Source organism: Equus asinus, chromosome 7 (genome assembly GCF_041296235.1).
Source record: "Equus asinus isolate D_3611 breed Donkey chromosome 7, EquAss-T2T_v2, whole genome shotgun sequence".
Taxonomy (NCBI): domain Eukaryota; kingdom Metazoa; phylum Chordata; class Mammalia; order Perissodactyla; family Equidae; genus Equus; species Equus asinus.
Genome location: NC_091796.1, coordinates 94,847,320 through 94,869,763, shown reverse-complemented (window position 1 = coordinate 94,869,763; position 22,444 = coordinate 94,847,320). Strand labels below are relative to the sequence as shown.

Genomic DNA, 22,444 nt, shown 5'->3' with positions numbered 1-22,444 from the left:
AGTTAAATCCACAAGTTCTGGAAAAAGGTCAGGGCTGGGAATGAAAATGTAGAAGTCATCAGACAGATGAAGTAGGAGTGAAACGAAATGTGAGAGGTGTACATTTGGCCTTAGAAGGGCGTCATTTTTGCTTTAGAAAATGTGGCGATCTAAATTATGTTAATGTTGGGGTAGCAAGGAGGCAATATTCATTGAGTGCTGACCACGTGCCAAGCACTGTGCCAGCTGCTTCACATAGGTTATTTTTCACAGGGTGTAAGACTTGAGAAGCATCCAGCGTGTGTGGCCTCAGATCGCCCACTCTGGAACCAGATTGTTAGATTCAAATCTCAGCCCTGACTCTTACTGGTGGTGTATTCTTGGGCAGGTTAGTTTAGTCCTTCTGTACTTTGTTTGCTCATCTGTAAAATGGGGTGATACTAGTACCCAATCCATAGAGTTATTTTGATATTTAAATCAGTTAATAGGTGTAAAGTACCTGGAGTGGTGCTTGGTACATAAAAAGCACTCAGTAAGTGATAGTGACTTTAATGTTACTGTTATCTTTACTCTGAATGGTGCAGTTCAACAGATGGAAATATAAGGTGTGTTATAATAAGAGATTATTTTAGAATCTTGTTTCAACTTGTTTAATAGTCAACATATAGGATGCTTGAGTTCCGTTCCTGGTTTTTGCCGTGATTCAATTTTATGAGCAACTCCTCTACTATAATATAGATTAAAATCTGTTTTTGTTCCTATGGCTGTATAACAAACCACCCCAATTTACTGGCATAAAACAAGCATTTTATTGTACTCACAGATTCTGTGGTTCAGGGGAAGAGGCAGGATTCAGCAGGAGTGGCTTGTCTCTGCTCCGCCATGTCTGGGGCCTCACCTGGGAAGACTTGCAGGCTACGAGTGTTGATGGTGAGGTGAGGGCAGGTGGGCTGGAATCAACTGGAGGCATCTTTGCTCACGTGACTGGCAGCTGATGCTGACTCTCAGCTGGGATCTTAGCTTGGCTGTTGGCTGGAACACCTACACAGGACCACTCCATGTGGTCTCTCCGTATGGCTTAGTTTGGGCTTCTTTACAGCGTGGTAGCTGGGTTCCAACAGAAAGCATCCCAAGAGAAACAGGAAGGAGTGGTGTGGTCTTTTATGGCAGCTTTAGAGGTCACATAGTGTCACTTCTACCTTAGTCACAAGCCTGCCCAGATTCAAGGAGAGGGAGTGTAGATTCCATCTTCTCATGGGAGGAACAGCAAAGTCACTTAGTGCGTAGAGCATGTGGGATGGGAGATGTTGTGGCCAGTTTTGGAAAAATGCAATCTGCCTTGAGGCTTAGCCAGGAGGCCAATTATGAGGCTAATTGGCTTAAAGGATCCAATATACTTCTAAATTTTGGACATGCTCTGAAGTCAGGGTCTCTTATTTATTAAAGGCTTTGACTGCTCTTGACCTAAGTTGTGTTGGAATTCAAAGGTTGATGCCTCAGAACTGGTAAACTCTCATCCATTTAAGAAACACTGATGGTATACTGCCTCTGTGCAAGACGCTGTGCTAATTGCTGTGGGGGTCAATCGAGATACTGTGAGAAGCCAACAAGCTCAAAGGTGAAGACGAATACAGTTGGCTTTCGATTAGTCTCTGGAGAGGAAGAAGGCCAGTGAGAATCCCTAATGATAGTCAGTGCAAGACACAAAATAGTTCAATGCAAATGTATTCAGTTAGCATTGCATTCAATGTTCAGAAACACATTTCCCATTCTATAGACCTTATCTATTAATTGATTATTACTACAGCTAGTGATTATTAAATATTTACTACAGCCATTCAATATACTAGGCACCCTATGAGTATGATACCATTTAATTTGCAGTATAATCTGGTGAGGCAGATTACTCTACTGTACCCATTTTATAGATGAGGGAGAGAGTGGCAGAGAGGTTAAGTGACACAGGCTGGCATTTGTACCCAGGTCTTCTGCTCCCACAGTGCATGCTGAAGTTGACAGGACTGGTTAGTGCAAAGTTCTGGATATTCTCTTTGGTCTTCTTTCCTTTGTGGTTTTCAGCTGTGTTGCATGAGTCTTCTGGGGCCCAAGAAGGCAAAGCTCATACGACTCTGGGCCTCTGCTCTAAATTCCAACCACGTCGCCTGCTTTGAGATATATTTTATTATTATATTGTTATGTTATATTATATTATTGCATTGCATTATATTATAGATAACATAATGCAGTATGTAATAAGATAATACATTAATATATATTTCATATTTAATATATTATGTTTGTAATATATAACATACAGTATCCAGGAACAGAGTGGAACAGATCAGAGATGTTCACACTTTTACAACAAAATCCTTCCTTCAAATGGAGTTTTACATCTATAATTTCCACTTAAAGTTTGAGTTTTATTCAATTGAATTTCCACTTAAAATTTAAACTTTTAGCACAAAACTTTTCCATTTGAAAGAGAGTTCAGTTTAATTTAGATCTTCTGTCTCTTAGGTTTTCCTGACTGATGCCTTCCTACAAATGAAATTTTGTATCCGTATCTATGTCTGTAATTTCCACCTAAAGTTTCAATTTTATTCTTTTCAATTGAATTTCCACTAAATTCAAACTTGTAGAACAAAACCCTTTCTTTAAATGGAAACTCCTTTCTTTAAATGGAGGGGTTTTGTTCTAAAAGTTTGAACACCTCTGATCTGTTCCTTACCGCTCTTGATGTTTTTAGTTTAAAGATTTGGTCTGTGAGCAGAATCACTGTCATTATTCTAACTTCAGACTCAAGATCTCAGTCACTAGCTTAAGACTTTTCTGTTGGCAAAGTCTGCGTTACCATCTGCTGTAGAAAATAACCTTTAAAGTGCCCGTGTAAGCACAAATCCATAAAACTAAAAGTCATAGAAAAGGGAGAAACAGTTTATTCCATTTTCTTAAAGTTCAGTTTCATTTAGATCTTATGTCTGTTAGGTTAGCCTTCTGATTTAGTAGGCAAATATGTCGCCAAAAGAGTGATCATATTGTGATCTTTGTTTGCAGTTTACTTTTTCATATGGAGTTTCCTTGATGGAAAGTGTGTTAAAAAAAGTAACTTTAAAGTGTGATAATCACTCTCTTCTTTAGCAGACTGCAGAGTTTGATAGACACATCCAGCAATTGTTCACTTATGATAAAAGGGAATGTGCATTTTTTGGCACAAGAACATTTCCAGCTCATGTCCGAATTGTAGGGAGATCACAAGCTTGACAGAGTTGAACCAGGCCTTAAGAGGTGGGGGTGCCACGTACAGCTGTGCAGGTTGTGTACTGTGTTTTACAACTATGAATGGTGTCTCCTGGAGTTGTAGAATGTGGCAGTCCTGTCACAAGGTCATGGAATCCAGACCCAGTTGATTGTTAATCATGGGAGGGCTTGATGCCAGACTTCAAGGTAGTAAGAACACAGAGGTATTACAAGCTGTCATTTCTAAGGTGGAGTCTTTCGGTACCTTCAATGCTCTTAGTTTAGGGCGTTTCTTCTGGAATCTTTGGTGAGTGCCTGGGAATAAAAAAGGAGTTGATATGAGAGTGTACAATTGTGCTTAAGTGGAGAATCCTGGGGAGAGACGTAGTTCACCTTTGTGTTGGTGACTAAATGGTGGCTGCTTGCTGATTTGTTCTGGGATGTGCACGAAAAGCAGGTGTCTTCCATGCCTTGGGTTTTGCTCTCTGTTCCCACTGGCCTAAATACAGGCATGAGTTGCTTAACAACGGCGATACCTTCTGAGAAATGCATTATCAGGCAATTTCATCATTGGGCGAACATCATAGAGTGCACTTACACAAACCTAGATGGTATAACCAACTACACACCTAGGCTATGTGGTACTAACCTCATGGAACCACCATCGTATGTGTGGTCTGTCGTTGATCAAAACGTCATTATGCTGCATGTGACTCTACAGTCCTGAATGCCAAGGATTGAGATTTGGGACTATGGAAGGATTTATTAGTACCAAATTGAGAAACTCAAGTCAAAATTTCAAATTAATACAGAATCGTGGTTTGAGCGGTTCTTTCAGAGAATTCCTTGTAACAGAACATGCTGTCTTGATGAGTGGAGTGTAAACTTGAGAGTTCGATGGACGTTGGGCTTGTATCCTGGTCTCAGGACTTGCCTTGGGCAACTTACTTACACCCTCTAGTTGAGGAAGTGAGATGACTAGCTGATATACAGGATTCCTTTTAGGTAAAAAATTGTTATTGTTTTGTGTGTAATATTGTAATTATTAGACAATAAACTTCTTCTTTGGTTTCATCTATTCATTCAAAGTATTTATTGAAAGCCTACTGTGTGCTGGGTGCCGCGCTAGGCACTGGGTGGATAAGAGCAAACCAAATGAAGGTCTCTGCCCTCAAGGAGTTGACAGTCTAGTGGGGTAGGTGCTGGGGAAGATGGCTTATGAACAGTAACCCAGCAAATAAGGTAACTACCACCATCATACCTGCTAAGGTAGAGAAAAATGGGCAGGGCCTATTTACGGTGGTCAGCAAAGCCCTGTCTAAGGTGGTAACATTTATTTGTTTATTTCAATTATTTTATTGAGGTCATAATGGTTTATAACATTATATAATTTCAGGTGCACATTATTATTTATCAGTTTCTGTATAGACCGCTTTGTGCTCACCACCAGTAGTCTAGTTTTTCTCCATCACCATACATATGTGCCCCTTTATCCTTTTCCTCCACCCCCAAACCCTCTCCCTTCTGGTACCCACTAATCTATTCTCTTTATCCATGTGTTAGTTTATCTTCCACATACGAGTGAAATCATGTGGTGTTTGTCTTTCTCTGTCTGGCTTATTTCGCTTAACACCATACCCTCAAGTTCCATCCATGTTGTTGCAAATGGGACGATTTTGTCTTTTTTATGGCTGAGTAGTATTCCATTGTACATATATACCACATCTTCTTTATCCAATCATCAGTTGAAGGGCTCTTGGGTTGCTTCCACATCTTGGCTATTGTGAATAATGCTATAACGGACATAGGGGTGTGTAAATCTCTTTGAATTGTTGATTTCAAGTTCTTTCGATAAATACCCAGTGGTGGGATAGCTGGGTTGTATGGTATTTCTATTTTTAATTTTTTGAGAAATCTCCATACAGTTTTCCATAATGGCTGCACCAGTTCACATGATCACCAGCAGCGTATGAGGGTTCCCTTTCTCCACATCCTTTCCAACATTTATTACTGTTTGTCTTGTTAATTATAGCCATTCTGAGAGGTGTAAGGCAGTATCTCATTGTAGTTTTGATTTGCATTTTCCTAATAATTAGTGATGTTGAACATCATTTCATGTGTCTGTTGGCCATGTGTGTATTTTCTTTGGAAAAATGTCTGTTCATATCCTCTGCCTACTTTTTGATCGAACTGTTTGTTTTTTTGTTGTTGAGTTGTATGAGTTCTATATATTTTGGAAATTAACCCCTTGTCAGATATACGATTTGCAAATATTTTCTCCCAGTTGATGGGTTGTCTTTTTGTTTTGTTCCTGGTTTCCTTTGCCGTGCAGAAGCTTTTTAGTCTGATGTAGTCCTGTTTGTTTATTTTTTCTTTTATTTCCAATGTCTGAGTAGACACAGTATTTGAAAAGATGCTTCTAAGACTTCTTGATGTCAAACCGTGTACTGCCTATATTTTTTTCTAGGAGTTTTATGCTTTCAAGTCTTACCTTCAAGTCTTTAATCCATTTTGAGTTAATTTTTGTGCATGGTGTAAGATAATGGTCTACTTTCATTCTTTTGCTTGTGGCTGTCCAGTTTTCCCAACACCAATTATCGAAGAAACTTTTCTTTTTCCGTTGTATGGCTCCTTTGTTGAAGATTAGCTGTCCATAGATGTGTGGTTTTGTTTCCGGGCTTTTAATCCTGTTCCATTGATGCGTGTGTCTGTTTCTGTATCAGTACCATGCTGTTTTGATTACTATAGCTTTGTGGTATATTTTGAGGTCAGGGATTGTGATGCCTCCAGCTTTGTTCTTTTTTCTCGGGATAGCTTTGGCTCTTCGGGGTCGTTGGTTGTTACATATAAATTTTAGGATTCTTTGTTCTATTTCTGTGAAGAATGTCGTTGGGATTCTGATTTGGATTGCATTGAATCTGCAGATTGCTTTAGGTAATAAGGACATTTTAACTATGTTTATTCTTCCAATCCATGAGCATGGAATATCTTTCCATTTCTTCTTATCTTTTTCCATTTGTTTCAATAATGTGTTACAGTTTTCAGGGGATAAGTCTTCTACCTTTTTGGTTAAATTTATTCCTAGATATTTTATTCTTTTTGTTGTGATTGTAAATAGGTCTGTATTCTTGATTTCTCTTTCTGCTAGTTCGTTATTAGTGTATAGAAATGCAACTGATTTTTGTAAGTTGGTTTTGTACCCTGCAACTTTGCTGTAGTTTTTGATTATTTCTAGTCGGTTTCCAGTGGATTCTTTAGGATTTTCTATATAAAGAATCACGTCGTCCACAAACAGCAAGAGTTTTACTTCTCCCTTTCTAATGGGTATCTAAGGTGGTAACATTTACACTGAGACCCAGAGGACAGGCGGGAGCCAGCCATGGGAGGAATAGGGGAAGGGCCTTCCCCACAGAAGAAAGACCCCTTGAGAACTGACTGATGGCTCAGATACAGGGGTGGGGGAGGGTGGTGAGATGGAATTAGAGAAGTGGGCAGGAACTCTGTAGTCAGGCCTTGGGAGCCATAGCAAGGGATCTGCATTTTATTCTAGATGCCATGGGGGGAGGCACTGAGTTTTGAGAGGGAGGGATGTGATATGATTTATGTTTTGAAAATATTTTCCTGACTTCTGTGTGGAGAATGGATGCGGGGTGTGGGAGTTGGGAGACCTGTGAAGAGGCTACAGCTTAAGTCCAGGAGATGGTAGCCTGCCCCAATGGTGGGGATAGGGATAAGGAGGGCAGAGAGTCATTTCTAGGTGTATTTTGGAGGTAGACATGACAGAACTTGGGGCTGGGCCAGTGGCATAGTGGTTAAGTTTATGTGCTCCAATTCAGTGGCCCAAGATTCACCAGTTTGGATCCTGGGCATGGACCTACACACTGCTCATCAAGCCATGCTGTGGTGGCATTCCACACAGAAGAACTAGAAGGACTTACATTAGGATATACAACTATGTACTGGGGCTTTGGGGAGAAAAAAAAGAGGAATATTGGCAACAGATGTTAGCTCAGGGCCAATCTTCCTCTTACACACACACACACACACACACACACACACACAAAGAAATGACAGATTATTGGGGATGCAGGACGAGACCAAAGTGAGGCTGCCTCTCAGGACCTGGCCTTTTTGGCTTGAGGAACCTGGGTAGATGTTAATACCATCTTGGAGAGGAGGCTTCTTTTTCGGCTGGGTGGGCAATCAAGTAGAATTTGGACGTGCTCCATTTGAGACACCATTGAGATATCCCAAGGAAACTGAACAGTTGGTAATTGCATATATGAATGCATATTGTTACGTACATGAAACTGGAGGTCAGAGGACGTTTCTGTTCTTTGGAAAACAAAGTCCCATCCACCCATACAGCCCAGGAAGGTTTTCCCAGGGGGTCCTGCTCCTCCAAATGGTCATCTCTCTTTTCTGACCCCAGCTTCCATCAGTGCTCGTTACAATGCTACTACTTGGGCGAGAGGCTCCTCCAGCCACTGCTCCAAGGCCTGGGCCTTGGCCTTGAAGATTCGGAAGCCCACGTCTCCTTGGCACACATACACAGCAGAAGGCTGGCCACCCAGGTGATGGCTGCACTGCCCTTCGTGCAGTCCGTGAGGATGAATTTGAGATTGTCTTCATTCAACGCTTGGTTCCTGTTCTGGTTCTAGGTGGCCCAGATGTTACTGGTGATGGCCGTGGTGACCGGGGCATCTATATCCTGTTACCTGGTCAGGGCAGCAGAGTTCCCTCATTAGTCAGGGAGCAGCAGGGGCCTCTGGACACCTTCAGCTCCTGGGTCAGAGCCTTGGGACACAGCATGCCTGCGCCTCCTGTGGCTTTGGCGTCCAGATCCCAGAGTTGCCTCCTGCTGGCCTCTGCCTGCTGCTCCCTGTGCATAAAATCTGGGAGTCCTTAGCAAGTGGGTAACATTTAAAACCACGGCCCTGGGAGAGATTACTCAGGGAGACAATACAGAGAAAAAGGGGCCCTGGAGTGAGCCCTAGGAAAGCCCCATATTGAGGAATTTTCAGGAAGAGGAATCTGCAGATTGGATTTAGAAAGGCCCATCCAGAGAGCGTGGAGGAACATCTTGAGAGTTTGTTGTCACAGAGGCCAAAAGTGAGAGCATTTTAAGAAGGAGCCAGGCTTCCTGTGTGGAGTGCTGCTGAGTGGCCAAGGCAAATGTGGTCGCGATGGTGTCCCCTGCATTTGGCAACGTGGAGGCAGGGCAGAGCCTGCAGTTTTGGTGGGTGCCAGAGGTGGAAACCTGTCATTCTTATACAGTTTTATGACTGGTGACACCCAGTGTAGTGCTTACCTACATTTTTGGCTGGTTGTGTTGGGTAGTTGATGTTTGTGCTCCTTCTGTCCCCCAGACTTAGAGTTGCCAGACAAAATGCAAGACACCCTGTTAAATTTGAATTTCAGAAAAAAAATTTATTTAAGTATGTCCTAAATATTACATAGGACATGCATACCCTAAATTTTTTTTTTTTGATTTTTTTTTAATCTGAAATTCACATTTAACTGGGTGTCCTGTATTTTCATTTGCTGAATCTGGTAGCACGCATTGAGTTGTACACTTTAAAATGGTGAATTTTATATTACCTGAATTTTAGTACACACACGAATCTCACAACCCTACCCTAACTAGACTGTCGTGTAGAAGCTACCACATGGTCTGCTTCCGGGTTGAGCCACCAAGGCCAATAAGGAGAGCCAACCCGGAGGGGTGTTCTTTCTGGTGATAGTTGGCGCTTCCATTAAATTCCCTCAGAGAGCTGAGCACAGAGCTGGCACTTGTCAAGTGCTGGTTTGAGAGAAGCTGATTGTATGCCGTGGGGACAATTAGCTGACACTGAGACTTGAATGGAAAGAAACTTCTTGTGACACTACTTAGAGAATGCCATGTAATGGACCTCACATGGAAGTTCTCCATGAATTAAGTGGTGTGGCACTTTTGGCTGTGCTTGAGGAAACAAAATCTTACTCCAGGTCATACCTACTCAGCCCGGTGGCTGTGGAGCCAATGGCTTTGCTGAGTTGGGCACCTCTCAGTTAGAGCAGCTTCAACGCAGCTGGCTTCTGAGAGGCCATTAAAAATCTTTAAACAGCATGGAACTCTTGGAATTGCCCACAAATTCCAAGACAGCCAGGCTGAGTCATTTGCTATTTTAATTGGTCATACCAATTTCTACGCCTTCCTTCTCCTCCTTCCTATGCAGTAGAGGAGACATAACCACAAGACTGTATTTCAAATTACCTCTTCAGAGCCAGTTTCAAAGCAATTAAGTAGAGATTCAACCCAAAGTGTATGACGAATTAAGTATCAGCTTGGATTTTCTATGTACCTTCTGTTCCTTGGTTAAAACCCGAGAACCCAAAGGTTAGATTAACTATCTCGGAAAATGTTTTTTCTCTTGTGTTTTTTTCCCCGAGCTCTGCTATTTACAAGGATCTTGCTTGCATCCACAGTCAAAATTCGTTTACATAGCAAGCTGAAAGCAGTACTTTCATTTCGCGCTCATTTATTGAGCCCTACTATGTGCCAATATTCAATATCTAGTTTGTGTTTTGGCTGTAGGTTTTCAAATAATGTCCCATGGTTCTGATAACTGGGCAGCTCCTTGAAAGGTAATATGTTTATGGTGGTTGCTTAATTGAGACTAACCCATCACACAGAGAGTTTGCCAGGGTAACAGATTTGGGTCGGAAGGGCTATAAGAAGGTGGTAGTGTGGAAGAGGGACTTATCCCTTGAAAATGACACCAGGGTGAACTTCTGTACACCCTTGCTTTATGACCTGCTTCTTGAGGAGCAGCTCAAAGACCAGCATGGCGGCTTGGCAGATTTCCGTGGGATCATGTGAGGATCTGTTTGCTGTCTGAGATTTTTGGATGCTTTCGTTAGATCCGTGAGTGCTGGGCCTTTCTGAATCACATGGGAGTAATTCATCCCCCACCCCACCATTCATCCATCCTTTTACCTCTGTTAGCTCCTGGATAGCAGGGTTCTGCTGCATCACCTTTGTGCCCCCTCCTGCCAGAAGCACAACAGGCACTTGACAAACATTTGTTGAATCCATTCTCTGAACATTAATGGAGCTCCCACTGTATGCTCTGCACTGGGGTTGGGACTCTGGATGATTCAGAGACCAAGGGGTCCGTGTTCAAGGGGAATCTGGAGGAATTTATGCTCCCGCAGGAGGAATTACTAGTGAGAAAGGACTGTAGATATTTTGGGGGTGGAGTGAGGTGTTGGTCTAGTTAAGAAGTCCAGCCTATGTTCAGCATCTCTCTGGTGTGGAAAAGTCCGCTGGAGGCTGGTCCAGCCCTGACTCTTGCCTCCATCAGACCACATCTTCTCCCCCAGACCCAGGTGTTGCTGGGAACACACTGAGCTGGTTTATTGAAGCTTCCCTTCTCCACTTTTTTAGATCCACCTCTCCAATTTTTTAGTAAGTCTCTTGATTCCTTGAAGACGTCACTCATTAGAGCTATTAATATTTCAAAACACTTCTCAGTCTTCAGAGAAATGGGTTTGTACGTTTTCTGCGTTGCTGTCTCCCCAGCCTGGTGAGGAAGAATGTGGGTATCCTTTTCCTTGTCAGGTTTCTCTTCCTCTCGCGTGCGCGTTCCCCGCCCGATGGCTGCACTGGCAGTAAATCACGGAATTGTTGCTGATGTCAGCAGCACTGATACTGCATTAGAGGAGCCACTTTACAGGAAATTATCCAGAGGGCGATACTGAAAGGCAAAGCCATTTTGTAGGGGGTTTTGTAGAAACCTGTTTCTTCCTTTGATGAATCTCATTCATTTTTGTGGCTTAGTAGGCACAGTGAAGGAAGAACCATCTAAAAATTTTTTTCCATCTAAGTTTTTTGTAGGAGGTTTTAGTGACTATGAAATGAGCCAGGAGCACTGAGCAGCTACGCTGGCAAATGAAGACAGTTGAGGCTGCTCGCAAAGCAGAATGCCCTGAGGTCTTGACACTCCATCTCAGTGACCCAGGGAGAAGGGCACAGTAAGGGTACACTTCATAAATGGTTTGTTCTTAAAAAGATACAAATAGAAACCAAAGCCCATTTTAGATGCACACCGAGCTTGCTGGTTAAACACTTTCTGCGGAAAATTCTTTTGTAGTGTAAATGTCTATCTTGCAGAGGGATTCCCATATAAGCTTATAGGCTTGTGTACAGTAAGTTACACCTGAATATCTTCATGACGTTGATCCTGACTGCCCTCTCTGAGCAGGGAAACAGGGCAGCTTGCTGGGTGGCATCGAGGGTCAGTGGAGGAAAGAAACTATGGAGGTGGAGGGGCAGCCATCCCCGAGGCTGTTCGGTTTTCCTAGCAGTGTTCAGCAGTCTGGATGTGGACTCTGAGCAGAAAGAAGGAATAACGTAGAAGCGGGTATTTCCAGGTAACTCCAGGAAGGGACAAAAGGGAAGGGAGTTGAGTCTGTTCGCTGAAGAGTGAAGCCCTGACCCTGGAATCTAAGCTGGGTGAGGAAGGAAGGAAGAGAACATAGGGAGGGCGCGATAGAGGGCGAGAAAGTAGGGGCAGGACGTGATGAGGGAGTAATTAAGGGAGAGAGCAGGAAGGTTAGGATGCTCAGGTCAGCAGTGGGTTTCCTTAATGGAGCGTGTCGGAGGCAGCGATGTTTCTCGTGGTGATGGGGTTCAGGATGTGGCCACAGGAGGAGGCGGTTGTGGTGGATGAAGTCAGTGCTCCGCCAGCTCCCCCAGATCCGTCTTCCTGGCCCTGTGCACCCGTCCTCCAGAGTCTGTGTGCTTCTCCCCTTGCAGCACGTATGTACCTAGTGTTCCTACATCCTTTCTCAGAGGACCTTCCTTGGTTTCTTAGAGCCTCTTTCCATGCTGCTTCTAGACGTTTATATTCCCGCCTGGGGGGTTTTCTGTAGCCAGTGATTGACTGGGTAAGAGAATGAAAGCCCAGTTCCCTTGCCTCGAGGTGGGACAAACTTGGTGATGTAATTTATGCTGCAGAGCTCCCCATGGCTCAGGGAGACGCAGGGCTTCACCTGGAATCGCACCCTTCTTGGTTTCTTGCCCTTCACTTCCCTGCCTCCCTACTCCCTTATGGGTTCCTGGGAGCTCTTCCTAAATAAATCACTTGCAAAACAATCTTCGTCTCAAGATCTGCTTCTAGGGAATCTCCACCTAAGTCAGTGGTTGAAGTAGAATGGAGATGACAGTAATGGTGATGGGATCAAGGAAATGGGAGGCATTGGTGTTGGATGGCTTGTCTGTGGGGCACTGAAATCACTCAGAAGGAAAGCAGGACATGGATGGAAGACTTCAGGGAATCAAGTGGGAGAAGTCAGATCTACTACTGACCACCATGAGGAAGGGTAGGAAGTGGAGAAGCAGAGGGCTCAGGTTTCAAAGAAACAAGGATTTGACACAAGAGTGTGGAGTATTGGTTTCCTTGGCCGTGTGGCCCTGATTTTGTGGGTGAGGGAGATTGAGCTACCTCTACCTGAATGCCATGCTCAGAGGACACTGTCCTCAAAGGAAGCCCAGAGATGAGGGAAGAAGGTGGAGGAAGCCTCCCTGAAGAGGCTGAGGAGGTAAGGGAGGTCTTCAGTTCTGCAGCAGGGGTCCTGAGGTGTCTTTGGAAAGGTTTGAGATGGAAGAGGATGGGGACAGTTGGATCAGAGCACAGGAAGCAGAGAGTGGAAGAGGGCTTAAAGCTCCATGGAGGGAGATCAAAGCTGCAGGGAGGCTTACATTCATTGGCTTCACTGGCCTTGCTCTTCTTAAAAGAATTGGTCCCTTCAATCTCCTGGTGCATGGTGGCTTGGGAGCCTGGACACTGAGTGTGGAGTCTGGTATTATTTCTAGCACATAAGTGGCATGCATTGGCTGAATAAGTGAATGAATGAAATCTCAAGTTTCTAAGTGCCCCCTCCTTTTTCATTATTATAAAACATTAGTGCACTTATCACTTCAATGTATATTATGCTCTAATAAATATAGGATTTATTGAAGTACTGCTAGCTACTTCTTTCACCATCATTGGGAGGGATGCAATGAACACATCTCCTAAGGATAGACAATTAGGCAGTAGCATGGGTTATGGACTTAAATCACAGGAACTTTCTCCCTGATGGGTTAATACATATTGTTCAGTTTTGCTTTCTACTGTGAATCTGTAAAAAAGACTTGGTTAGATGGTTAAAACTTCTTGTGATCTGTGTGTTTGTGACAGCTGATACTGAAGGGAGTGTGTTGGGGTTGGAGACAGCATGTGGAGGGCGAGGTAGGGCTGGAGAAGTAAGACGGGCATGCGACTTTGGGAGCCATGTAAAGAGCCATGGGAGTAATTGCGGAGTTTTAAGCAGGAGCAAGATTGGAATTCTAGAAGGATCACCTGGCTCCAGCCTGGATGGGAGGGGTTCCTTGCTTGGAACCAGTGAGCAGAGGAAGCTGCTTCTGACAACACACCTGGGAAAGGCAAACCTCTGTCTCGAAGGGATGGGCCCTGACAATAGGATTTAAAACACTTGGTCCCAGGGTAAAGGAGATATTTTGGGAACTGCAGCTGCTTATATTATTTTTAATCCCAAAGAGAGGGGAAAAAAAATCTTTCCTTTTAAAAGGGCTCCAGTTAATTTAAGTTGTGGAGGAAAAACCTTAGGGCAGGATAAAATATGTTATTCATGGAGCATTTTGGAACAAGACAAAAGAACCCCAGCCGTGGCTGTATACCTTAAGGCCTTGACATTTGAGACAAATGAGTCCATCTCGCCAATATGGCAGAGTCTGGGGTCTGTTGGGAGAACCACGAGGTAGGTGGCCCAGATCCCAAGATGAACAGTCCAGTGGGAAAGGTCAGGGATGTTGTGGCCAGCTCCGCGGGCATAAGGATTAGCGCTGGTCCTGAGATATTTGTGCTCGGGTGGGTGGGTGAGGGTTGATTTTGCTACAGCAATAAAGGCATCCCACTTGCTACCAGGAGTAACCCAAAATACCTGGAAATTCTGGAACAGGGGTTCTATTGAAGAAAGTTTCCTGGCAGCCAGGGAGAGAAAACGGCCAGACCAGAAACTTGATGCTGTCTGAGAACGGTCAATTCAGCAAACACGGAGACCTCTCGCAGGTCAGGTCTTGTGCATGATGCTGGAAGCACACCCTGGAATAAGATGGACTATGTCTGATGTCCAGGAAGCCACTCCGTGGTTCTCCCCCTTTCCTCTCTCAATCTTTATCATTCTCCTTTGTGCCTTTCCCTCCGCTCTGTCCTTTCAATGCTGCTCCCTTGAGCACCCTCTTTTACTCTCTTCTCATTCTACATCTCCCTCTAGGCTATTTCATCCAGCCCCATGGCTTCAATGCCACTTATATTCTCCTTGCTCTCAAACATAGGATTCCAGCTAGACTTTGCCCCTGAGTTCCAGACCCTTGTGGCGCACGTCTACTGGATATCTCCACCTGGATGTGCTACAGGCACTGCAAACCTAAGCCTCCTACCTCTTCTGACCTGAAGGACACCGTGCTCTTACATGCTGGATGCCTGGGTGTCATCCCAGACTCCGCCCTCTCCATACTTCGTACTTTCTATCAATCACCCGGACCCCTGGATTTTACTCCCTTAACACCCCTTGTCTCTGGGCTCCTCCTCTCCATCCCATTGCCTGCGTTGAGGCCCTCCTAATCTATCCCAGTAAACTCCTACCCAAGCTCCCAGCTGCTGATCACTCAGTTTATCTATCTTTCGCATTGCTGTTGGAGTCAGCTTGCTAAACCCAACTGGGATCCTATGGTCCTTTTCTCTGTGTTAGCCTTGATGGCTTCCACACATTAGTATGACTTATGAGGCCCACCATCCTCTCCCCTGCCTGATTTTTCTCCAGCTTTATTTTGGTATAGCCATCTTCACAGCCTATAGTTCCAATACACAGACCTGGTATAATTTCCCAATCGTCCCAGGCTGATTCATAGCTGAATGTCTTTGTGCCCGTTGCCCCCTCTCGCTGGTCTGCCTTTCTCTCGGCCTCCTCTTGCCCTCTGGCAGATACCTGATCCTATTTCTACACCAGTGGGCACCCTATCTTTGAAGTCTTTTCTGGTCTCCTCTTTGGTAGAATTGACCTCTTGCTGTCTCTCCGTAGTCCATGCCTGTGTCTCCTACAGCATCTGCACACTTTGTTGCTTTTGTTTACATAGTGTACATGGTCCTCTCCACCGCCTGCTAACGTGAATAGCTCATGTGGATTGAGTACTTGCTTTGAACTAGGCCTTGAGCAACATGCCCAATGTTATTGCATCGAATCTTCCCAACAGTGCTACTTCTGTCCTTTTCCAGGTAGGAGGGAAGAAAACCTGGATAGAAGGCTCTCATTCTTAGGAGTCCTGCCTGATGTTCCCTGGGGACAGTGGGGGTGTGATGGAACTCAGCCCTGTGGTGGGGGCAGGACTGGATGGCCATCAATGTCCCACCCCTCCCCTGTTTTCTCCAATCCTAGGAGCCTCACCTGGACCTGTCTGCCTCTGAAGACCCCTGACTTTGTGCCGTGCCCTGGGTTTATAAATACAACAAGAGATTTGGGGGAGATCAGGAGAAACCATTTGCTTACCAGTCCTGAGAAGGAAGTCAGTGGTCCTTTGAGCCCCAAATGAGCTCAGCAACCTTTGTCCTCTCCTGAGGCTGGGAGTGCACTAGTGGGCCGAAGCTTTAGTCATTGGGGTCCTCAAATCCAAATTTATGCTCTTTGGTCCTAGACAGAGGGACCTAAGGAAGGCAGACTGGAGGGAAATTCTGCCTACCTGGAACCAGAGAGATGGCTCAGCAAGGGTGATTCATGCCATTCAATAGAAGTTTTTTTTTACTTAAATATTTTGTACTCATGAGTAGAAGAGAATCTTCTAGCCCTTCTTACAGAGAACAAGAAAGCTGCGTTTGGAGCATAGTGAAGTGAATTTCTTCTCTGTCTTGTCCTAGTCCTCCCAAGCAATTGAACAAACCATGAAGAGCTCTCCTTGAACTACTTACTTTCTGAAAACTTTACCTTGACTCTGGATGTCTGTCTGTGGGAAAAACCCCACAACAGTACCAGCGATGCTCGTATCTACCAGATTCAATGAACTCTGCAGCCAAATTTTCTTTGGGGCGGCTGTGTGAACTTGCTATCATAAATGCTGGTGCATGGCAAATTTATGGATGGATGAATGAATTCAGGAATGGAGCAAATTGTAACTAGGAGGCTTCCATGTTGAGACATACAGAGAGCATAGAGAAAGGGCATCTGGTCATAGTGGGGGATTGGCAATCAGGGAGGACTTCTTGGAGGTAGTAACATGTGAAGTGAGTTTTGAAGTATGAGGAAGCCAGATAAAGAGTGGGGAGAAGAAAGGAATCTGGGAAACAAGACCTGTTTCTCTGGGACTGCCCAGAGGGCGGGATCAGTAGGTGGCTCAGCATGCAAGGACCTGGGTGCTGCTGGGTTTGGCTGGGGCGGAGATTGCATGTGGGGGCGTGGCAGCTGGTGAGGCTGGGGAGACAGGCAGGCGCCAGGTCCTGGAAGGGAGCCTTGATACAAGCCCCGGAGCCTGCACTTTATTCTCAATCTCTGGGGTGCTTGCAGAGGAGCTTAAGTATGAGGTGGATGTGATCAGGTCCACACCTCAGAGAGTGCCACCTGGCCACCATGTGGAAGATGGATTTAAGGGGGGCAGGACTGGAGGCTGTCGCAGTGATTCAGGTGAGAGAAGACCAAGGTCTCTGGACTAAGGAGAGAGGCCAGGACAGGTGTGAGCCAAGGTGGCTGCGTACTTTTAGCTCCCTCTTCTTCCCCTTTCAGCCTTGCTTCTTCTTGTCTTGGCTCTCTGTCCCCATGGGTTCCCAGAAATTTCATGACACCTCAGTCTCTTCCATCTGGAAACAAAGCCTGAGGTTTTAAAGATGGCTAGAAGGAGAGGGCAATGACTAAACCCAAAGGGAGAGGCTTTTCTGTGGTGGCATTGGGGGCCATGGCTTGCTCATTTAGTGTGTGTAGACTGAGCATCATTGCGTTCTTGCCAGGACCAGCCTGATCACCTTTAAGGTACAGCTGTCACATGGAAGCAGGAAAATCAAGGTTTGGCTATTGGGATATCTGAAATCAGAGAGAACCCACATGTCTTCTCTGCTCTTCTCAGAGGCAGAGCGTGGCTAAAACCAGCTGCTGTAACACCTGCAGGCCGGTGGGGCTGGAATTCTCGCCTCCTCCTGTCTCCTCCCCTCTTCCCAACACCCACCCTCCACCCCAGCCTGAAGTCTGCATACCTTGGGAAAGCCTTTTGGGGATTCCAGGCTCAGCTTTAACCTGGGGCTTTTTGGAAGCCCTGAGCTCCCGGTGCAGGTGGCCCTGGAACGATTCCAGACCTGGAGGGCAGGGGCAAGGCTAGTGTCCTCTGCCTCTCACCTGCGTGTTGCAATTACAGTTGTACTTTGCTTGTGTCAATAGGCAGAGTCACGTTGCTGTGTGACAGTGGCACCTCTGAGGTGGCTGCATTTCAGGTTTCTAAGAGACCCTCGATCCCGTGGATGCCATTTGTTTCCGGGGTTGTGGAGGAGTGGAGGCACTCGAGGTAGGTCTGAAGTTGGAGCCAAGGACGCCACTGCTTATTAGCTTGTGATAGGCTAGTCAGTGTCACCTCTCCTGGCCTCAGTTCCTCACTTGTCAAGGGGAGATAGATAGATAATGACCTCTGCTCTGCACAGAAGGTTTGTGAAGATGGACTAGGTTCCCACATGTGTCAGATCTTTGTCAACTCTCCTACTAACTCTGAAGGCAGGGATGTGTCTTATTCACTTACATATCCCCAGTGCCAAGCGTGGTACCCGAGAAAACTAAAATGTTTGTTGATTGAGTACATGAATGGAGATCATGCAGAACAGTGTGTGGGGCATGGGAAAGACTGAATAATAGGTTTTTCTGAATAGTAGAAAATTACCAAGAACTTATTCAACCAAGGAAAAGCAGATTCCCACACATTACCTCGTATCCACGCACATTTAGGTAAAAATGGAATGGGCCAACATTTGTGAGGAAATATTTCAAAATAAAAATTAACTGAAGGGGATATTGTCTTCCACCCTTTCCTTTCTCATCAATTCCTGGCAGGACTTTGCTGCCCAATACTTTTCTGTTGGATTGAGAGTCGTGAAGTGTGATGGCCATGGCTTCTGTGACCCATTATATGGGGAAAAAATTCTGTCATATCTAGGAAATGAAAGTAGTCAATCTCGTAGACTGGGAAATATTTTTATGCCTGTCTGAGAAAAATGGTTTTCTCATTTTCAGATAAAAGGGCCCTTTCCACCTCGAATTTGTTTCATATTTTTCTGTTCCTACGCTCCAGAGAACTGACTTTGAAGTCAGATTATTCTAATTTTAATCCTGGCCCCACCACTTTCTGGCCATTTGACCTCGGCTTAGTCCTGTAACTCTCTGGGTCTCAGTCTCTTTATCTGTGAAGTGGGGATGTGTGGTCATGAGCAGGCTGTGCCTTGCAGGTCTCCAGCTGGGGGGAGTGTAATTTACCTAGAGCCCCAGCTGCTGCTTTGAAATCCACTGTGGGCACATTTGTGGGCTCCCAGCTAGTGGCTGAATGCATAAGAGATCCTAAGGCAGGCCTCTTCCTGGGAGACACAGGGCTCCTCCGATGGCCGACTTTGACTCAAGTTCTCTTTGACAACCATGCTGAAACTTCCTTAGGCTGCAGGCGGTCTAGGGAGCTTACACCCATCCTTCCTTCTCTCCCTCCTTCACTCTGGGTCAGACTCACAGTGTGTCTGATGGCTGTGCTAGCCTGGCTCCCTCCCATCTTTCTCCTGCCTGTTTTTTCCCTAATGAAATCCATACACATTTAATCTCCTCTTGGCATCTGCTTCTGGGAGGACCTGGACACACGTGGACGGTAATGCCTTATGGTGAGGACCAAATGCAATGATGTAAGCACAGCGTTTATCAGAGCAATGGGCACAAAGTACGTGCCCAGTAAATGGTGGAAACTCCTGATACTTTCACCACCACCACTGTCATTGTCATCTGGCCAAGTTGGCTTGTTTGCTGGCTCAAGACACAGAGAGCTCCAGTGGCACATCCCAGGTCACAAGGCAACTTTGTATTAGAGTGAGAGCAGCTCTGGTTTCAGAGGAGAGGAAATGGATTAACCGAAACACCTTTTGAAAACTTACCCAAGTTAAGGAAAAGGCACAAACCAAATCTTTTTCCAGCCATTGAAAGGGGCAGTCATCTTTGCTAAAGCAGCCAACTCCATTTTTAGTCAAAGGCACAAAAGGTTTTGTAACATTCTGGTCCCTGCGAGCACTCCTGATACCTACAATTACACTGCAATTGGTAAACCGGGGCATCTCATCTGCTGTTCTCCAGAACAGTGTGGGGGTAAAAAAAACATGGCTGTTATTATTCGCATTTCACAGATAAGGAAACAGAGAAACTAAGTGACAGTTTCAAGGTCACCCAGACACTGGTGGGTTTGGGACCGAAACTCTGGTTTTTGCTCCTAGTGCTTTGGAAACTCAGGGATTGGTGGATTCGGTTCAAACTCTGTTCCTGGGGACAGTCTCTTAGCAAACTAGCACAAGGAACTGGCCTGAAAAGACCTTTCTCGAGCCAAATTCTGTAAGCCTCAGGGATGCTAGAAGCCCTGGAAGCATCCATGATGCTGGTCAGTGAAGGAGCCCCAGCTCCAACTGGCCTGCATGTTCAAGGGCATCATTTGTCACCCAGTGAGGCTTCATCCTAGCGTTTGTGACCTGGCACTGTGGAGGTTCCTTAAGTAGACTGTCAACCCCCCGAAGCTGGGAGAGACCTTGCCTTATCCCCACCACATCACAGGTCCATTTGGTGCTAAATCAATGCTTGTTGTTGAGGGTGGTGGAGATTCTGATGGGGCTTTTGTTTATAGTCCGAAGGAGTTATCAGCAACAACCACAGAAAACAGACATTTCTCTATGCCAGGCACTGTGCCAAGATATGGAGAGCGAATGATTAGAAGACAAGCTTTCTGACTCCTAGGAGTTCATGGGCTCATGCGGAGACGGGCACACCAAGTCTGCCTGGAGAATCTAGGACGACTTCATGGAGGAAGTGGCTTAGAGCTGAGACTGAGGATGATGGGAGATTCCCAAGCAGATGTGAGTAGGGAGAGGGCTACTGGCTGAGGGAAGATCCGCCAAGGTGTGGAGGTGTGAACAGAGCACTGGAGTGTTGGAGGACCTGCTGTTCAGCGTTGCTAGGATGTTGAGTTGTTTTCCACTTAACACCACTCATTGTGTGTGTGGTTTGGACGTGCCAAGATTTCTTCCTTCCTTCTGTTCTTCATTCATTTAATCAACCATCGTTGATTGGCCACCCACTGTGTGCCATGCACTGTGCAAGACGCTGGGGTACAGAGGTGAAGGTAGACACGGTGCCTGCTCTCCTGGAGCTTTAAGTCGAATGAGTGGGCTGGGCAAGTAAACAGGCTGTATCAGCAGCACGAGGCAGTGAGTGCAGACCAAGGGAGACCTAATCTAGTGGGGGTGTATTAGTTTCTTGTTGCTGCTGTAACAAATTGCTGCAAACTTAGTGGCTTAAAACAGCACAAATTTATTATCTATGGTTCTGGAGATCAGAAGTTCAAAATCCGTCTCCCCTACTGAAATTAAGGTGTGGGCTGGGCTGGATCCTTCTTGAGGCTCTAGGGCAGAATCTGTTCCTTGTCTTTTCCAGCTTCTAGGGGCTGACTGCATCTCTTGGCCCGTGGTCTCATCACCCTGACCTCTGCTTCTGTCCTTGCCTTTTTTTCTCTCTCTGGCCCTCTTGCCTCCCTCTTATAAGGACATTTGTGGTTACATTGGGCTCACCCAGATCATCCAGGATAATCTCCCCATCTTCAGATCCTTAACTTAATCACATCTGCAAAGGCCCTTTGGCCATGGAAGATAACATAGGCATAGGTCCAGGGATTAGGATGTGGACATCTTTGGGAGTCGTTATTCTGCTGACCACAGAGGGAACAGGGGAGAGGGGGAGGTGGTGTTTCCAGAAATGGCATTTAAGCCCAGACTTATGGGTCAGAAGGTGGGTGAAAGTGGATGCGAGGAGGTCACATAGCAGGCTACTGGATTGGTCCAGGCAAGATGTGATGATGGCTTGGATGAGGCTAGTGGCTGTGGAGATGGTGAGAGGCACAAGGCATTGAGATAACATGGGGAGGTCGAATGAATGGGAAATTCGGGTAAGGCTGCAAGAAAGCCGCCCTAGACAAGGCTGTCAACAGGGAAAGTGGGAACCTGAATATACCATCTTTAGGGAAGGGTTAGCAAGAAATAGTGCCCAGGCTGCTGATTCTAATTCTTAAGTCTTTCAATCAGAGATTCGAGAGAGTTTTGTGTTCATGTAAGTCAGAATATAATGTATCATTTAATGATTTTATTTGATAGAATAATGTACAATAAAAGGCTGATGTTCACCTTTGTTTCCAAAGAAAAAAGCTGATTTTGAAGCTCTAGGAGGAAAGGCAGATGTTTACGAACCTAGATTCCTCAAGTTGGCCACCCCTCTGGCCAAGTGTCGTCAGGATGGTTGGTGCTTTGAACAAGGAGTGACATCCCTGTGCTTTTATTTAGCCCGAACTTCCCAGGGCAGAGACTGAGCAGTTTAGTTCCCACGAGTGGGATTGTTCACCCCACTTAGGTAATTAGGTTTGTTGTCTCAATATCTTATTTATACAACAGCCAGGCTGCACCACGACAGAGGCCATAATAAACATTAGTATAATAAAGAGAGAACAAAATCGAAGCGAAGCGGCCATGCGCTGTTGCACAGGATAGATTTCTTGAAATGCATGACAGCATTATGTGTACAACATACCCTGAACTTCCTGCCGTTCCAGAAAAACCTCCAGCTTAACATATTTATTTCCAAGGTAATGAAATTGCCCTTGCAGAGACCAGGGACCTTTGAGAATTTGATGTGTTCTGAAAACCAGGGAAAATTTTCTTTCCAATGGCTTCTTATTGGAAGAAAATAGAAGAAAAATTCTATTACAAATAGATCAGGAGAGATTACATCTAACTCATCACATTTTCTCTTGAGGAATACATTTAGTATCTATTTTATTATTCTTATTTTTTTCAGGAAACCAAGTTAATTGGCATAAAACAACACTCATTATTTCCATTCCTTGTATGGCCGCCTTTCTTTTTCTTCACCT

General features: G+C 45.2%; 1 protein-coding gene and 1 pseudogene across 6 annotated transcripts in view; one reads left to right on the top strand and one right to left on the bottom strand.

Moving 5' to 3' along the window:
* Nucleotides 1-22,444, top strand: part of KCNK10 (potassium two pore domain channel subfamily K member 10) — a 135,469-nt gene that overhangs the window by 40,047 nt on the left and 72,978 nt on the right. Inside the window, exons 1-2 of one of the 6 annotated variants that reach the window (XM_070514160.1) lie at nt 16,745-16,938; nt 17,683-17,806. The exons of 3 other annotated variants lie outside the window; for them this stretch is intronic. In XM_070514160.1, coding sequence (XP_070370261.1) covers nt 16,885-16,938; nt 17,683-17,806 — 178 coding nt within the window. In that variant the 5' untranslated portion in view covers nt 16,745-16,884. Of the gene's footprint in view, nt 1-16,744; nt 16,939-17,682; nt 17,807-20,268; nt 20,382-22,444 lie in introns of those variants that run through there. 2 more of the 6 variants (XM_070514164.1, XM_014845856.3) reach the window with 2 other exon arrangements.
* On the bottom strand, nt 7,668-8,031 carry LOC106834298 (ragulator complex protein LAMTOR2 pseudogene; annotated as a pseudogene).